Source organism: Mesoplodon mirus (assembly GCF_964341445.2).
Source record: "Mesoplodon mirus genome assembly, chromosome: 15".
In the NCBI taxonomy this organism is placed as follows: domain Eukaryota; kingdom Metazoa; phylum Chordata; class Mammalia; order Artiodactyla; family Ziphiidae; genus Mesoplodon; species Mesoplodon mirus.
Window position 1 is genome coordinate 916594 of NC_138991.1, and position 18454 is coordinate 935047.

General features: G+C 64.6%; 1 protein-coding gene across 1 annotated transcript; it reads left to right on the top strand.

The window, feature by feature from the left end:
- Window positions 1–221: 221 nt before the first annotated feature.
- On the top strand, window positions 222–13059 carry CHRNA4 (cholinergic receptor nicotinic alpha 4 subunit; the record flags this gene model as incomplete). Its single annotated transcript, XM_082644108.1, has 6 exons — window positions 222–303; window positions 1741–1892; window positions 5390–5434; window positions 5542–5651; window positions 8841–10182; window positions 12934–13059. 6 exons carry the CDS (start codon window positions 222–224, stop codon window positions 13057–13059), a joined length of 1857 nt encoding a protein of 618 aa, XP_082500234.1.
- Window positions 13060–18454: the final 5395 nt, after the last annotated feature.

An 18454-nucleotide genomic window follows, 5' to 3' on the forward strand; every position in this document is an offset into this window, starting at 1 on the left:
AGGCGGGCAGGGCCGGGCGGGGCCGCGCCGCTGAGCCCACAGCCCCGCGCTCCCGGCGCGGTAGCCGCCGCCGCGCCCCGCGGGAGAAGCGGCCGAAGCAGGCCCGGCGGACGGAGCTGCCCGCGCGGCGCGGGGGGCATGAAGTTCGGCTCGCGCGGAGCTCGGAGCAGGGGCGCGGCGGGGCCGGGAGCCGCCCGCATCTAGAGCCCGCTCGGTGCGCCATGGAGCTCGGCGGCCCGGGGGCACCGCCGCCGCCGCTGCTGCCGCCGCTGCTGCTGCTGCTGGGGGCTGGCCTCTTGCCTGGTAAGTTTCGGGGCGCTAGACGGACCCCCTTTCGCCCTGTTCAGGGCGGCCTCGGACCTCCGGAGCCAGAGGAGGGGAGGCTCCTGGCTGCGGTCCCAAGCCGCGGGTGCGTGCAACGGGGCAACCGCGGAGGCTACCCCCACCCTCCCTCCAGACGCAAAAGGCTGTCCTGCGGCGAGGGCTGAGGCAGGCAGGGTCTGGGTGGGTGAGGGGGAATGCTGTTTCAAGAGCTGGACCCAGAAAGTCCAACTTGGATGGAGAGAGGCGCGGTCCATCTCCCCCCTCCCCCACCCCCATTTACCCATTGTGCCAAATCTCCTTGCAGACTGCATGGTGCCTGCCCACCTCCCCCCTGCACCGGGGTTTGGGGAATCAGAGGGGTGGCCTCTGCCCTTGGCAGGGCCCCACCCAAACCTCTTCTGCTCCCCCAGGCCCACTGGGACGGGGGAAGTTCTAGCCCCCGTGCTCCCCATTCCCTGGGAAGCCACCTTGCTATTTCAGGGGTGAGTGGAGTGTAATTCTCTGGCCTCCCCAGTGAGGAGCAGGCTACACCTTACTGTCAGAGGGACCAGGCTGGGGCTCTGGGTTGGGAGTGAAGGGTCCTGGGGGTCTAGGACTGACCCCAGCGGTACCTGTGAATGCCCTTCTCATGTCCATCCGTGACTCACAGGTGAGCAGGACCGAGCTGCGAGGAGCAGAGTGGCAGGGGTCTCCTGTCCCCCTCCTCACACCCCTGCCCCCCCATGCAGTGGTCCCAGCGAAGTCGCCCAGGAGTGGCAGGGAAGCCCTCAGACCACAGACTGGCCGATGGGCAGGGCTGAATGAGGGGTCCCCTCCCCAGGCTCACTCTAGACCTGGTCATCGAGGGCAGGCTGTATGTCCGTCCAAGAACACAGGGTGCCAGGTTCATTGTCGGGCTTTGCACACTTAAAGTACCCCTTACACGTCAAAGCATGTTTTTTTCTTGGGTGATTGCTTGCGGATGCCACAGCCAAAGGAATCAGGCTCTCGGTGGCTGGACCCTCACTCTCCTTTCTCCATCTCCCTTCTTGTCCTGTGGTTACCCCCACCTTGTACTTTGAGGCAAGGTTCTCAGGACTCTGCTAGTAGCTAGAGATACAGTCCCTCCCACCCACAGTCACGGCCTGACGGGGTCGGCACTTATCATACCAGTTATCTACGTTCATGGTGAGGGGTACCATGCTAGGAAGGCTTCCCTGAGGATGTTGCAGACCCCCTTACAGACCCAGGGGGTAGGGGAGAAACTGCGGCTGGAAGTAGGGCAGCACGTGCAAAGGTCCTGAGGTAGGAGGGACGTGCTGTGAGAAGCTGGAAGGGAGCCCAGGTGCTGAGCACGGCCTGGCAGGAGGCCCAAGGGGGCATCCTGGACGGCCACCATCCCCTGCCCCTGAGCCGCACACCTGCTGGTCCCCGCAGTGAGCAGCCACGTGGAGACCCGGGCCCATGCGGAGGAACGGCTGCTGAAGAAACTCTTCTCTGGCTACAACAAGTGGTCCCGGCCCGTGGCCAACATCTCGGATGTAGTTCTTGTCCACTTTGGCCTGTCTATCGCACAGCTCATTGACGTGGTAGGTGATGGGGGGTGGGGTGGGGGGGCAGTGACCTGAAGGGAGCACCCGCGTCTGGGAGGGGCTGGCCTGGAGGTGGCCCCAGGGCTGGCGGGGGCAGGGGGGCTGGATGAGCTGGGAGGGCTGCATCGGAGCTGCACATGGACTGTGTGTGCCCCAGCCCCGCCTTAGCCCAGCACGCACGCCTAAGCAAGCCGGGAGGCAAGGTAGGTTTTGTGCGACACCCCCAAGCCCTGCCCTTTCCTCCCTTTCCACGTAGAAAAGCTCAAAGGGCCAGATTTGCAGCAGGGGGTCCGGGCTGTCATCTTCAGAGGCAGAGAGCAGGAAGTACCTCTGTGGGGCCAGTGGCAGAGTTTAGGGCTTTTGTGTAAGTCGTGCTACTGCGTGGGGTGGGGTGAGGCCGTGCGGCACCCTGGCAGCACCCTGACCTCCACCTGGTTTGGATGTGTTTCCCTTCCTGGTTGGGTACCAAGGCAGCTGCTGGGAGGAGGCCGGGGGTCCAGCCTCCGAGTAGCCACGGCTCTGGAGGGGCCGGGGCGTCCATTTGGGGTGGGAGCCCGTCCTGTGGGTCTGACTGGGTGGTAGCTGCACAGCCTGGGGCAGGGTCCCAAGGGCCTTGGAGGGTGGGCTCTGGCCTGGCAGGGAGGGGGCCTCTGGGAGCCTGGTTTGCAGGTCCAAGGCTGGCTGGGTTTGGGCTGGGGTCTCCAGCCAGCTCTGGTTTCACAGAGGGAGCTGGAACTTGTGCAGCTGCAGGAGGCTGTAGATCTCTCCGAATGCCAACCCTCTGCCCCTGCCGGGACCCCAACCCCAAGTGGGCTCCGTGAGGGGGGGCCACCAGTTTTGGAGTCTGGAGGCCCTGGTTCCTGGCTCAGGCCGCGTGTGTTGGTGACCCTCAGGGCCCTGGTTTTCTCACCTGTGAAATGGGATGAGTGTGACAGCTCCATCTGGGGCTGAGCTGGCAACATCCAAGGGGCTTTGGGAGGTGGGAGGGGCGGTAGCCACACTCACATGGATAGAAAGGGCCGTGCTTGGACCCCATCAGTAGAGAGACCCGGTCAGTCCCCCTGTCCTGGCCTGTGCCCTCAGGCCTCCTGGAACCAGGCCTAAATGCTTCCTGTAAAGGACTCCTGGCTGGGGCGCAGCCAGAAGGCAACTCAGGATGGCAGGTGTCCCGACCCACTGCATTTGCAAATGCTGTTCCCAGTGGTGGCTGTGGCTTCATGTTCTGGGTCGGCTGCACCGCGGCCTGGCCCCCTGCCTGAGCTTCTGGAGCTGTCTCATCCACCCCCCTGCCACATCGCAGCATCCGCCCCGCATCACCGCTTCTCCCCGGTTTGCCCAGGAGAGACAGCCTGGGGCACACGAGCTCCGAAACACCAGCGAGGGACCCACTCGAGGCCCTGTGGCAGCACCAGGCAGGACAGGAGCTGCTCCCGGCTCTGCTGTCTGCAGCCACGCTGGCCAAGGGCACTCCTGCACACACGTGTGTGCGGACAAGACGTCCTTGCCCATCCTGGGTGCTGGCCGTTTGTGGAAGGGGCCGCCTCCCTGCCCCATTGTTTGTGGGGCTCAGGTGTTTGCTGCAGGTCTGTGCCCCGGAGCAGAGTGCTTGTGTGTGTGAGTTCACGCCTGCAGAGGAGGCTGGGGAATTCCTGGGCGCTTCTGGGCCCTGGGCGGACGTTCCAGAATGTACAGAGAGCACCTCAAACGGGTGCCGGGGGGGGACAGCTGCGCTGGGGGGCGGCCGGCACGAGGGGAGGAGGCCAGGCCCCGCCACCCAGAAGCTTGTTCGGAGCCTGGGGGGACAGCTGCACTGGGGGGCGGCCGGCACGAGGGGAGGAGGCCAGGCCCCGCCACCCAGAAGCTTGTTCGGAGCCTGGGGGGACAGCTGCGCTGGGGGCGGCCGGCACGAGGGGAGGAGGCCAGGCCCCGCCACCCAGAAGCTTGTTCGGAGCCTGGGGGGACAGCTGCACTGGGGGGCGGCCGGCACGAGGGGAGGAGGCCAGGCCCCGCCACCCAGAAGCTTGTTCGGAGCCTGGGGGGACAGCTGCGCTGGGGGGAGGCTGGCACAAGGGGAGGAGGCCAGGCCCCGCCACCCAGAAGCTTGTTCGGAGCCTGGGGGTGGGGGACGGGGCAGAGCCCGGCAGGCTGTCCCCAGGGGGTAGGGGCGGGGACATGGTGGTGGGGGTCGCACCGCAGGACCGCACTGCCGAGGTCGAGGTCGTTGGACGTGGTGTCCGGGCCCCACTCAAGTCACACTTATCCTCAGTGTCCTCTGGCAGCCTGTCCCAGGTGGCCCTGAGAGAGAGCAGGACCAAGGGCAGTGCCTGGGCCGCAGGAGATGTGGTCCCCTCCTGTGACCTGGCTGATGGGGGCTTGTCCCCTGGGGGAAGCAGGAGGGGAGGCTCCCAGGGACACCAGCCCCCACCCCCGGCCCTGGGCGCTTTGCTTGCTTGACCACCCTTGGTTTCTTTGGCCTCAGCAGTTGTCCCAACGGCCTATGTGTCCCTGGTCTGGGGCAGATGGGGGCAAAGTTTGGGCCATCAGCAAGTGGGAGGAGGCTGGTTCAGGCGCTGCTCCCCACACCCTGTGTCCCGTGTCCAGTCCCTCTTCCCCCAGGGAAAGAGCCCCTGCCTCTCTGGTCCCCATGGGCTCCCTGCTCTCTGAGGGGACCCCCCCATCAGCTGCTGGGTGCCCTGCCCCAAACTTTGGGCAAGGAGCCAGCCCCCAAGCCCAGCCGCCCTCTGAGTGGGCTGGGTGAGGCCGTGGTCCCTGGAGGTTGGTTCAGAGTGGGGTGTGAGGACCCCTACGTCCCTGCACGGAGCCTGGCGGTCTTCTCCAGAGGTCTCCAGCCTCTGCTGGACCTGCCTGCCCGTCCATGCACCCGGGAGGGCTGTGAAGTTGGGGGAGGTGCAGAGGCCGGAAGGAAGCTCACGGCGTGTGTGGTCCGGCCCTCCTCACCTGGACGGGTGCCCACTAAGTGACCTGGAGAGGACCCTCCCGGGTCTCCTGCTCCCACGTCACCTGCTTTAGCCCCTCACCTTCGGGTCCTGAGGCTCAGGCCCTGGGGGGCAGTTTGGCCAGTGAGTGTGTTGCTCTGGTAGCTGGAGGGGGGCAGATGCCAGCTCACCTGGAGCCCCTCCGCAGGGCAGCTGCCCCGCCAGGCAGGATGGAGCCATGCAGGTGGGCAGGCCCAGCACGGCTGCCTGGGGAGGGGCGGCGTCTCCCTTTCCCTCAGACCCTTCGGTAGCTGGAGGGCCCGGCCACCAGTGACGTCAGCCGAATGCTGTCCTCACTTTCCTTCTGGCCCTGAGTTCCCTCCGGGTCCACTGTACTGGGCTTGGTTGCCTCCAGGGACAAGGCGCTCACTCCCTCCTGAGGTCCCCCACTCCCCACGTTCAGCCCTGGCCCATCCTTTCGGGTAAGGAGACGCGGCCAGAGAGACGTGTCCTGACCCGAGGGCATCACAACCTGCCTTCTTCTCCTTTGTGTCCTAGGATGAGAAGAACCAGATGATGACGACGAATGTGTGGGTGAAGCAGGTGAGCGGGAGGGAGCCCCCACTGCCCCCCACCCCTCCGTGCCCCGCCCCTCCCCCTCACCGCCCCCCACTCCTCCCCCTCACCTTCCCCCCCCCCGCTTCCCCCAGGAGTGGCATGACTATAAGCTGCGCTGGGACCCCGCTGACTACGAGAACGTGACCTCCATCCGCATCCCCTCTGAGCTCATCTGGCGGCCGGACATCGTCCTGTACAACAAGTGAGCCCGGGGTTCTTAGCCGGCAGGGTGGCAGGTGCCCAGGTCCAGCCGTGCTCCGGCCAGGCGGCTCTTCCAAGGCCGGTGTGAGCAAGAGGCAGGCGGCTTGTGTGGGCTGAGGGCGGGCTCGGACGCAGGAACAGTGAGTAAAGGAGGGTGTTGAGGCCTGGGGTGTGGGAGGCAGGCCCGTCAGCGGGCAAGGTGGCAAGGAGACGGGGTCCTGGGGGCAGCAGTGGCGCCTGGGGGCTCCGTCCCTGCCCAGGCTGGGGCAGGGGCCTCGGGCACTCACGGGCCGGGAAGGGGTCTGAGGTCCTCCCAGGGTGACTGCAGGCCCTGCAGCTGCTCCCCCTTGGGCTGGAGTCCTTTCCAGAGTCAGTCCCTGTCCAGGGAAAGTGGGCCCTGCACACGCAGCGGACCGCGTCTGGGAGCAAAGGCCGGGAGGTGTAGGGAGGAAGCCCCAGACCGGCCGCCCATCCCGGCTCGCTGCCCACGCCCCCGCCTCCTCCTGGCCCTTCGTCTGTGCTCGCAGTCTCCCCAGACCCCGCTAACCACACGCAAGCAAACAAAGCCTCTGTCTGGGCCGCGTGTCCCCGGCTCTGAAATCGGATCTCCTGGAGGATGTTTCTGTGCTGGGGGGCTGGGGTGTGATGGGCACGGCTGTGGCAGACAGTGGGCTCCAGAGGGCTGGCGTCCTTGAACTTGTCCTTTCCCGGGATATTCGAGGTGTCCCTGACCTCGGGGCAGCCTGGTGCCCTCCCGCGTCCCCGTGTCCCTGCTGTGTCATTGCCAGGCCAGCTCACCCTGAGCTGAATCCACACTAGCAGATCCAGACTCGGGCCTGGGAGGCGGCCGTTCCACAGCGCTTACAGCTACAGCAAATGGAAGCGCTCGGTCCCCTCTGGTCCCAGCCATCTGCCCGCAGCCCCTGCCCTCCCACCAAGACCCCAGTGCTTCTGCACAAAAGGCCTCCTGGGCCCCCAGGCTTGGGCCTGACCTACAAAATGCTGCTATTTGATTAAGAACGATTGGGCTCCTCTTCCAGCTTAATTGATTCCAGTAATGGCAGCGGGAGAGCGGCCGCATGTGGAGGAGATGGTGTTCGGGGCTGCATTAAGGGGGGCCGCTCGGTGAATGGAAGGCGTGGCGGGCTCTCCGCTCTCCCTCTGCAAGCTGCCTGGTCCGATCCTGCGCCCTGGAGCTCTCCAGCCGCCGGGCCCCCCGGGTCCACGCTCCGCTCCCCCAGCCCCCTGCCCTGCTGGGACCTAGCACGGAATACGCCTGTGTATCAAAGGATCCAGAACGTAGGTACCAGGGTCAGAACTCTGGCACCCAGGGGAGCACCGTCAGGACTGCTGTGGGAGCCACACAGCCCCTGGGCCGGCAGCGCAGGAGAGCGGGGCCGCCGCCCGAGCCCCTCTTTTTCTGGCCTCCTTACCAAGGCCCACGGGAGGCTGCGGGATGGACCTCCAGCTTCTCCTGGGAAAGGCGATCGGCACCAAGGCCCTCTCTGGATGGGGCTGGGCGTGGGTGAGGACAGACCCCAGAGCCGGTGGCTGGTGCTGGCCGGACGGCCACTGAGGAGGCATGTTTCCAGGGGCAGTGGGTAGCTGACGGCCAGGGCCGTGTGCACTTGAGTGAGGCCGAGCGGTCAGCACAGGCTGCTGGGCGAGGGGAAGGGTCGGGGGGGTGCTTTTCTGATAGCTTTGGGGCACCCCTTCAAGGTTGGAGGGCGTGCACGTGAGGCCATGCCACCCCCTATGGGCTTCCCTGCATCGGCCTGTCAGGCAGAGGGTCTCACGTGGATGGGCGTCTGCGGCCTGGAGCAGGAACAGGACCAGCTGGCTCAGGGTCCCCTCCTCCCACGGGCGCTGTCATGCGGTCCCGCTGTCCACACCCCTGGGCTTGCTGGGGGCACAGGAACCAGCTGTGGGGGGAGGGGCGGGACTTCGTGCAGCGGTGACGGGTAGCAACAGCGTGCCCTGGGGAAAGCTGCTCCTTCCTGGGGCTGCGCTAGGCGCCTGGTCCCACGTGCAGAGCCCTAGGCCCTCTGAGGACCTGGCCGGGGCCGATGTGCCCTCAGCACACGAGTGTGAAGACACGGGCTTGGTGACTAGCGTCCGGTGCCCCTCAGTCCTGGGGCCAGCTGTCTGGGGGGTGTCCTGGGGGGACGAGGCGAGGTCTCCCATCAGCGTTTCAGAGCCGAAGCGGCAGGGCTGCTGGAGGGGCTGGGGGAACGGCTGCCGCCTCCACCGGCCTGTGGGCACCACGCACGGTCGGCATGGACAGCGCAGGCCTTGTGGGGAAACAGGCCGACAGAGGGGCCCCTGAGGCCCAGGTGGCACCCACTCAGGGCCCAGACTGGGGACCGGATGCCAGCTGCAGAGGAGAGAGTGGCTGACTCTGGGGGCAAGAAGGGCTCTCGGGGGACCATGAGCAGGTGTCCCTGTGTCCCCATGGCCGGCTGCCTCACCTCTCATGGTGTCAGTGTACCCCCCATCCCACCATGGGTGTCTTTGGTGGAGAAAACTGAGGTGGATGTCACTGTCTGGGAGGCCCAGGGCCAGGGCTGCAGGCTGGGCACTCTGCCCATGAGGAGAAGGGCTGGGACAGGGCACCCCGAGGCCGAGGGAGAGGCAGGAGGGCTGAGGGCCTGGGATGTGAGGCTGGGGTCCACGTCTTGCTCGGGGTGGGCCCAGACTGGTCTTTGCCTCGTTGGGCCTTGGAGTCCTCACCTGTGCAGGAAGGGGGCGTCCTGCCTCTAAGTTTTGGGGAGGTCAATGGGGAGAAAACACCAGTCTGGGGCACGAGAAGGTGGCCGGACAGGTCCGACTTCTGCCCAGCTCTGGGGTGACGGCAGGGGACAAGGTGCTCTGCGTGCTACCCAGGGGCCACTTGTGTGCCTGGGGCCCCTGATGTGGCGTGGACGGCCTTTCTGGCCCCCAAATAATCATGGTCATCACCGCCATCAAGCTTGGGCGTCAGGCACGGTGTGGGCCACTGAGACGGTCTCCACGGAGCGCTGCCCCCAGGGTAGGGGTGACAGTGAGGCAGGCAGGTGAGCAATGAGCCCAGGGCTGCCCCGTCCTGGGCGAGGCCACCGCGAAGTGGGGGCGCATGTGGCGGGCGGGGGGAAGAGAGCTTCCGGGCCGCGGGTGCTGGGCACCTCACCCACCCCCTCTGTCTCCCACCCAGCGCGGACGGGGACTTTGCCATCACCCACCTGACCAAGGCCCACCTCTTTCACGACGGGCGGGTGCAGTGGACACCCCCAGCCATCTACAAGAGCTCCTGCAGCATCGACGTCACCTTCTTCCCATTCGACCAGCAGAACTGCACCATGAAGTTCGGCTCCTGGACCTACGACAAGGCCAAGATCGACCTGGTGAGCATGCACAGCCGCGTGGACCAGCTGGACTTCTGGGAGAGTGGCGAGTGGGTCATTGTGGACGCCGTGGGCACCTACAACACGCGCAAGTACGAGTGCTGCGCGGAGGTGTACCCGGACATCACGTACGCCTTCGTCATCCGGCGCCTGCCGCTGTTCTACACCATCAACCTGCTCATCCCCTGCCTGCTCATCTCCTGCCTCACGGTGCTCGTCTTCTACCTGCCGTCCGAGTGCGGCGAGAAGGTCACGCTGTGCATCTCCGTGCTGCTCTCGCTCACCGTCTTCCTGCTGCTCATCACCGAGATCATCCCGTCCACCTCGCTGGTCATCCCGCTCGTTGGCGAGTACCTGCTGTTCACCATGATCTTCGTCACCCTGTCCATCGTCATCACCGTCTTCGTCCTGAACGTGCACCACCGCTCCCCGCGCACGCACACCATGCCCGTCTGGGTCCGCCGTGTCTTCCTGGACGTCGTGCCGCGCCTGCTCTTCATGAAGCGGCCGTCCATGGTCAAGGGCAACTGCCGGCGGCTCATCGAGTCCATGCACAAGGCGGCCGGAGCCCCACGCTTCTGGCCGGAGCCCCGGGGGGAGCCCGAGCTCGGGAGTCGGGGCACCGCCCCGTCCCCGACCCCATTGCGCGGCCCGGACCAGCCGGCCTGCATGTCGCCTTCGGACCAGGCCTCTGCTCTGCAGCCCTCAGAGGCCGAGAAGGCTGGCCCCTGCCCCTCGCCCGGGCCCTGCCGTCCACCCGCCGGGCCCCGGGCCCCAGGGCTCGCCAAGGCCCGGTCCCTGAGCGTCCAGTACGTGTCCGGCCCCAGCGAAGTGGCTGAGGGCGGCGTGAGGTGCCGGTCCCAGAGCATCCAGTACCGCGCACCCCGAGAAGACGCCGCCTCCCCAGCCGACCGCCCGGCGGACGGCTCCCCTGCCTCGCCGACCACGGCCCCCTCAGCCGGGCTTCAGCCCCCAGACCAGGCCTCCCCCCGCAAATGCAAGTGCAGGAAGGAGGCAGAGGCACCGAATGCCGCGCTCAAGGCCCCCGGCACCGCAGTGCCACCCCTGCCCCTGTCGCCAGCTCTGGCGCGGGCGGTTGAGGGAGTCCAGTACATTGCAGACCACCTGAAGGCGGAAGACACGGACTTCTCGGTAAGTCCCGGCCGCGGCCATGCCAGACGGGCCCCGCTGCCCTGTCCACTCTGAAGGAGGGGGTGGCCGGTGAAAGGCCCAGAAACCAGGTCCCAGAGCCGGCTGCTCAGCTTGGAGGCCCCCCGCCACCCCGCCGTCTGCTCCCTCTGCCCCAAGCTTCCGAGACCAGCGGGGGTCCCTGCGGTGACTGAGTGGCTGGCGGAGAGCAGAATGGATCTCGGGCACCCCCTTGGGGCTTCAGGGCGCAGGGAGCCTGCCGGCAGGGATGGGGCTGCCAGCACCATCTGTACCTGGTGAGCGCCTCCCCCGACCTCGAGCGCCCCCCACCCCGCCAAGGGCTCCCGGAGAAGGACTGGGGGGTGTCTGGGCCCTGGGGTTGGGGTGAGAGGGGCTGAGAGGAGACAAGAGGGGGCTGAGTGGCCTCAGCGGCCTGGCGGGGGGAGAGGAGAATTCAGGCCTGGGCCACAGCCCTGCCTCTCTGGCCGGCGCCCCTGTGCCCAGCTGGGGAGAGGGCACCCGGGGTCTGGGTGGGCAGGGCAGGTGCTCAGACACAGCTGAGACTCAGGGCCCCATGGAGTTGGTGGGGGGTGGCAGTGGGGCTGCTCCCCGAGGCTCAGGCTCCACTGGCCACGTCGTGGGTGCCTGTGAGGGTGGGTCCAGGCTGGCGGCCGAGCCCCAGTTCAGGGCATGGGCAGAGACAGGCGGGCAGGGGGAGGGCACTGGTCAGTCGGCCTGGTCATTACCGGCTGCTCAACCTGGGCATCGGTTATGCCCCATTGACCTTGCCCCGCGTTAGCTTCTTCTTGCCCGTGACATGGACCCTGGGTGCGGGCGTGACACTGCTGTCCCCTCCCTGGACCTGGGGGTGGGTGTGACACTGCCATTCCCTCCAGGAACCTCCTGGTCCCTTTGCTTCCTTGGGAACGGCCCATGACTGTTTCCCGGACACGCATGATCCCCGGGGACCATCCGTCCCGTGGCTGAGCCCCGCCTCTAGCAGTGAGCCGGTCTCCCTGTACCAGCTGGTCATCCCTGTATGACTGGCTGGTTATCCCCCTGAATCCCAAGGGGCTGTGAGGCCACCTGGGGGTTTCTGGAAGGTTCCGTCTTGCAGCCAAGTCTTGAGACAAGAGGAGCTCTGGCTCTGGCGTGGGCTTGAGGGCCTGCTGAGCAGAGACTGACGCCTTTGAAGTGTCACCAGGATCTCGGAGGCCCAGCGGTCCTCAGCGCAGGGCCGGCCCCTCGTCCCCAGACCCCTCCACCAGCATCGCGGGCCTGGCTGTGGCGACCTGGTTCTGGTTCCGGGCGTCGTCCCCGGGCTCTGGGGAGCAAAGCGACTTCACAGGATCCAGCCTGGGATCCCGGCTGGGGTAGCTTTGTCTGCGAGCATTTCATCCTGGGAGGAGGGGCAGTGTGAAAGGCAGCGCGGAGGCCGCGCGCCGCGGGGCTGCTTCCTGGAACAGAGGGTCCTGGCGCTCCCTCGCTTATAGTGACCCCGTTTGCTCTGGTTTCCTGAGAATAAACACGGCTCTTTCAGCTTTGGCTTAAAACTATCAGGACGCCTCTGATGACTTTAAAAATCAGAGCACAAAACAGCAGTGAAAAGCCTTCTTTCCCTCGACGGCCCCAAAACGGAGTGTGATGAGCCTGCCCTTGCCCAGGCCTATCAGACCCACTGGCGTCTGGCTGGCCTGAGCCTGGGGGCTGCATCCTTTCTGGTCACTCAAGGGCTGACAGCTGCCCACCCAGGACCCGCCTGTGGCCTTCCTGAGCCTTTGCCCTGGGGTCACACCAGGTGGAGGCCAGGACCTGCTCGCCCAGTGTGGACGTGTAACCATGGCCCATCCTGCGCCACGCTGGGCCTCAGGGTCCCACCTGCAGACGGGATGGTGCAGCCACCTTCCTTGTCAGGTCCAAGGGAGCAACCGCAGGTGATGCACTCAGCGTGTTCCCCACTTCGAGCCCGGGGTCCCCCCCTTGCCCTTCCATGGAGCCCCCTGCCTCGCAGCTGCCCGGCTCAGAGCCTGCTCGCAGCACAGGGCTGTGCCCTCCTTCACATGTGACCCTCACCCTCAAACGGCTTTAGGGACAGAGCTGAGAGACCCCCTGACCCATGAGGGGCTCGAGCCACATGGGCAGGCGGCCGTGAGTGCCGCCCCGGGGCACGGGCAGGAGTGGAGGGCAGTTGGGACTCAGCTGTCACCCTTGGGATGCCGTCCACCGTGGAGCCTGCCCTGGGCTTTTTGTTGGAGGCCAGGCCCCGTTACTCAGGTTGCTCCTGGCTCTTGCCCTGCACAGCCAAGGGGCTGTGGGTGCCCCCTCCCTGGGCCTCACTTGCCCACCTGCAAATGGGGGTGTACTGGCTGGTCCCCACGGTGCCAACCAGCTTTAGCAAACCCAGAGCACGTTACACTGTGACACAGTGCGGACCCTGGCATTCCTCCAGAGGCATCACTACCTTCTCGGAGCTCAGGCAGGTGAAGTCAGGTGGGGCCACCATGCTGGACCCTGTCCCCTGCAGTGGCTCTGCTGTCCAGCCCCCGCAGAGGGCATTGACCCTGCAGCTCACTGCTTCTGAGCCCAGACTTCAGCTGGACAAGCCGTTTCTCCGTGGCCCCTTTCCACCCCTCACCCCAGTACAGGTGTGCCTGTGACCTTGGTGGCAAGGATAGGAACAGAGCTTCTAGAAGGTTCGCGCTGCGGTGAGGCCTGAGGGCACGGCCGGGAGTGACTGTGTGTGTCTGTCCGCAGGTGAAGGAGGACTGGAAGTACGTGGCCATGGTCATCGACCGCATCTTCCTCTGGGTGTTCATTCTCGTCTGCCTGCTGGGAACGGTGGGCCTCTTCCTGCCACCCTGGCTGGCCGGCATGATCTAGGGGACTCCCCGCACTCGATGCGGCCACGCCACTCACCAGATTGCCCCCAGTCATCTGTCTGCTGTGAGACGGCCTTGGAAGCTGCCTCCTGGGGACCTGCCCGGGAGGCTGGTAAACGCCTGTCTATCTGCAGGGCGGTGTGTCCGGAGCAGGGTGACATGATGGCCTTCCGCCAGGACGCACGTCTGACCGCTCTCGGCAAATGTCCCAGCAGCCCTGACTGTCCCAGGGCCACGCCCCTTGGCCACGCTCAGCCCCTCTCAGCCCCCAAAGCCCCTTGTCCCTGCGGGATCCCCGAGGCCCAGGCACTGAGCCGAGCCTGGCTGCCTCTCCCACCCGGGCCTGGGGCACCCGTGGGTCCTCAGACCTGCTCTCTCTGACCCCAGAGGCGAGTCAGCAAACATTCAAACCTCATTTGCCAGGGGAGGGTCCAAGCAAGGATTTTATTTTGGTCTGTTCTGGGTAAATTAACAAAAACCCCGATTTTGTGCCTGAGGGGCCTTGGGGATGGAGTGATGAGACGTAGTCCTGCTCGGAGGAGAATCCAGTGGCAGGTCCCCTCGGGTGAGGGATCCTCAGCCCCAGGGAGTCCAGAAGTCTGCCTTCCAGGGGTGCCGGGGGTCTCGGGCCAGCACTTTGCAGGGGCCTGTGATGCCCCCAGACCCCCGTGGGCCCTGGTACTTTGTGAGGGACCCGGAGCCACATTCAGGACCCAGGTCCTGGCTCCCCGACACCTCCTGTGGGTTCCCCTCTGCTCACAGCCCGGGGACCCCTCTGGGGCATAGACACAGGTAGGACTTCCCTGACACAGTAGCCATGGTGACCTGGGGGGACCCGAGGACAGCTCATCTGGCCGACTTGGAGACTCTCTGGAGTGTGGTCCCTGGGGGTGGAGCCCCTGAGAAACATCGAGGGGGTGGAGGGGACCCTCCACAGGCCTCCCCCCAGCCCAGGAGCCCTACCTCACACCATGCGGGGGCCGCCCTGCCCGAGATGGTGGGGGGAGGTGCACGGGCAATGGCCCTGGGGGTCCAGTGTCCCCCCACCCCAAGGCTAAACACTGGGCGGCACCAACAGTGTCCCTGGAGACCCTGGGAAAACACCGGCCCTGGGGGGGGGTGCCGGGGTGGGTGAGTTTGCCCCCCATCTTCTGATTCTTCCAAACCTTCAGGCTCCAGGTGCCAAGGCGGGTCCTGGACAATGTGGCCCCTCCCCCAGGAGTGGCACCTGGGTGGGGGGCCCCCCAGGCCGAAAGAATCGCTCCCCCTTTATGGTCAAGCTCCCCAGACCCTATGCATCGGGGGTGTGGCTGGCAGGTTGGAGCCGGGCCCTCTTGGAGCCCGGGTCTCCCCTCTCCCCAGGCTGTGCCTGGTCCTGCACAAGGTGATGGGGATGCTGCTGGAGGGCAGCGCCAGGTCAGAGGAGGCTGGAGTCTGCAGCCCCCACCCCGCCGCCTGTGAAGCTCTGGACAGCCCCCTGGACATCCAGGCCTCCATCTGCCCATCTCGGATCGGCACCTGCCTCCTGGGGCCATTGGGGCACCAATCCCAGGATGCTGGGGGAGAGCCCGGGTGGGCGTTCACCAGGACGCAGGACTGGGCGGCGGAGGTGGGGGAGGGCCAGGCCCCCGAGGATGCAGCCGGGATGGGACGCAAATCTCAGACGTCAGCGCCTCAATCCTCCTTACGTAAGCGGATCCAGCGCCAGATATGGGGCAGCTGTGGGGAGCCCTGGGGGTGCCCAGCTGCAGATGCTCTTTTCTGGGCTGGGAGAGAGCAGGAGCCCCAGGGATGGGGATGCTTCCCCTTTCTGGTTTCCGCTTTTTCTGTCTTTTGAGACCCAAACACAAGTCAGAAAATCCGCACACAGCATAGATCACCCACATTCCCACCAAATTAACCATGACCACTGTTTTGGGGTATTTGCCTCCAGGGTTTTTGTTTTGTTTTGATTGACATGAAATTTACCTATGACAAAATGCCTGGTCTTAGGTCCTCAGATCAGTGAGTTTCACTAGATTCGACCCCAAGGCCCCCATCCCCCAGAGCCCCCTCCAGCCCCTTCCAGCCTGTGCCCCGGTGGCTGTGATGGCTCTAATTTCCTCCCCAGAGGTGGGCTCTGCCTGGCCCTGACCTTGGTATGAGTGGAACCCCCCGTTCTCAGCCTTTCTGTCCTGTTCTTCCACCAGGTGTGGTGCGGTCAACACCCACCATGGCTGTGTCTCCATCCATAAAGACTTTTGTCGTTAGTTGCTGAGTCGTGTTCTTCTGTCCGAATAAAGCAAGTCTGTGTCTCCGTCACCAGTGCTGGCCTCTGTCCGGTCATTCTGACTCAAGCCGCTGTGTGCAGGTCCCGCTGGGTGTCCTCCTTCTTTCTCTTAGGGTTGACTGTGTTTCATTTTCTGTGTCTTGTGATGTTTTGACACCTTGGGGGCCTCACACACCGGTGAGAGGGTTGTTTCAGCACCATTTGTTGAAACACTGACCCTTCTACATTAAAATGCCTAAAAACAGTTTCCTCATATATTTTCTGTGCTTTTTAATGGTTTTTGGTCCAGTATGGGTTACTCCGTCATGGCTAGAAGTAGAAAGCTGTATCTTGTCTTTTAACACAATCTTTTGAAGCGTTAAACTCCCCGCTATTTGTTGTAATTTCTGCTACACTGGGATATGGTCAGGCCGTCTCCCTTATTTTTCTGCTTGCATGTGTTCTACCCCCCTACATAGAAGCAAGCTTGATCTAGTTGGCTAATCTTGAAGGTTATATGTTCAGTGTTTTCCCTCCTGGTGGCTGCTCCTAACTTCAAGAGTGCTGGTATTTTCCAAGAGCTTAACAAGTTGATATGAAAACTGTCTCCGTCAGCCTCCCACCTCCAAAGAAAGCAAGCACCTCGGCTGCCCTCGGGGATTCTGGAACAGCCTGGAACCTAGACTAGGTTGCCACCGATGTGATGGTCTGGGGAGGGCTTGACGATTCCGTGAACGGCGAACGTCACTAGGGCTTTTACTTACCTGGGATTTTCCATGTATCGGGCCTAAGTGCTGGTTACTTTCCCTTTCTGCAGAAAACTCCGCCAACCGGATTTTGAAGAGGATCCCCTGTGACGTGTGACCTTCTCAGACTTTGTGGGCCTCAGAATGTATTTTCACCCCATTCGTTTCAGTAGTAATTCTGCTGGGCATAAAATTCGAGCCTTTTCCCTTCAACACTCTGCGGTCATTTCCCCCACCTTTTGACGTAGAGCGACTCTTGTCTTTTTGTAGAGAAGTGTTTAAAGAACTTCCCCTCCGTCTTTGTTTTTTTGCATCAGTGACTCTAAGGGTATGTTCTAAGAGCCGGTCCCACTTCGCCCTCTGAGACTTTCCATCTGGGGTTTTAAATCCTCCTCTAATTCTCAGATCTTTAAAAAGTACTTACTTCAACATTCTGCCCCCTCCACTGACTTCCTGTTTCTTCTTGGAGCCCCTCATGAGGATGCAACGCTTCTTCCACTTTTATCCTCCCCTGAGCCCCTGGGTGGCTTCTCCCCTCCGAGCCCACGGCCTGTTTGAAGTTGGGCCCGTAATTACTGCCCCACCGACTTTATTTCTCCTTTTGTCTCCCACGCCACGTTTCCTCGCACCTGTTCATTTCAGCTCCATGGCATTACTACCTGTCCTTCCCTCTTTGAAGATACTGTAATTTTAAATTAATGGACGAAAGGGGACCCGCATTCTCCTTCAACTCCTGAGACCTGCCCGGCGGTCGTGCGGCTCATATGTCGCGTTTCCCGTTAACTCATCTTCCAAACCCGGGCGCAGCGCTGCGCGTGTGAATGTGCGGGAGCACATGTGCCCACAGGGGGGAGATGCACGCATGCATGTGCATGTGTGTGTGGCGTGCGCGCGCACGGGGGTGGGGGGGAGATTTGGGAGGGACGTTTACTGTCCTGCGAGGGCTTCATGTCAGCCCTCGAAGCAGCTCAAACCATAAAGGGCCAGAGGCGATGCTACTGGACAGGGTGGTTGGCAGGGGCCAGTGCCCACTCCTGCCCATCTCGCCCTTCCTGCGGGGGCGTCGCCTGCCTCCTGAGCAGGTGTTCCCCGGCTCTGGAGCCTTCTCCTCTGCCCCTTGCCAGCCACATCCTGACAGGTGGTCTCTGGCAGTGTCCACCCCCCTCCTGCTGCCGCCCCCGGCCCTCCCCGCCCGGCCTTGGAGACGCGAGGGACTCAGTCCTGGGACGAGCCCAGTCTGTTTCACTGCCACCAAGATGGCGGCACCCACACTCTGCCCCTGTGAACCCCGCTCTCGCCAACCCACCCAGCACCTCCCCCCCACCACCTGGCTGCTCTTGGGACCCTGGACCCCACCTCGTCCAGGGCTCAGCCCCCGCCCACCCCTTCCAAGCCATCACCTCCCCAGTCCAGCCACCTCCGTGCCAGTGGGCATCCCCCCAACCTGGCCACCTGCACTCTCATCTACAGGTCGTTCACACAGACGCCAGGTCACGGCAGCCCCTGCTCAGAACCCCGGGGCTTCTGGTCGCTCTGAGGTCAAAACCCAAACCCCTCCCCGCAGCCCCTGCCCCGCTCCCCGGTCCCCGGGCTGAGCCCTCCCTGGCCCTCCCAGCTTGCTCTGTCCTCCTGCCATTTCTGGGTCAGGTGCAGCCAGGCCCGGCCCCAGGCTGCTCACGGGCAGCGCTCCTGCCCGGAACATTCCATGGTCTCCTCCTCCCACTCTGTCCTGTCTCTGCCCCAGTGTCACCTCGGAGCCTTCACTGGCCCCGCCCCCAGTTCTTCCCGGTGCTCAGGGAACTGCTTGGCCCCAGGGCCCACGGCTGGCTGGCCCAGGTGGATGGGGAGCCGGGGGGAGCGGTCACTGCACAGACGGTGGCATCCAGGCTGGTCAGAGGGAGGGGGAGGCGTGCGGGGCAGTGACGAGGCGAGGGGCCAGCGGGTTGGGGTCCCATGAGGCCTGAGCACATGGGGGCTGAGCCAGACTTTACGACTCCAGAGGAGGGGCCGCTACTAGGGAGGCAGGGAGCCCCTGGCTGGGCCCGGGGCAGCCACGTCAGCGTTCTCCAAGCCCACCCCCACCCTGCGGACTCAGAGTGCAGCCGAGGCTGAGACCCCCTAAGCGGGGCCTGAGCTCTGGAGGGGCCGGCCGGGGGCACCAGGGCACCCGGGCACCGGGGCCTGGGGGCTGCAGTGGCCTCACAGGAAGTGGGGGCAAGCGCCAGGGTAACAAGGAGACCATGGTGGGGGCTCCTCTCCGAGAGACGGGGGTGGGGAATCTGGGACTCCACCCGACGGGGCGGACGTGGGGCCCCGCCAATGAGCAGCACCTCCCTTGACAAGCACACGTGGTTTATGTGAACAGGAAGCGCACAGAGGAAAGGTTCCCAGGCCCGGCCTCT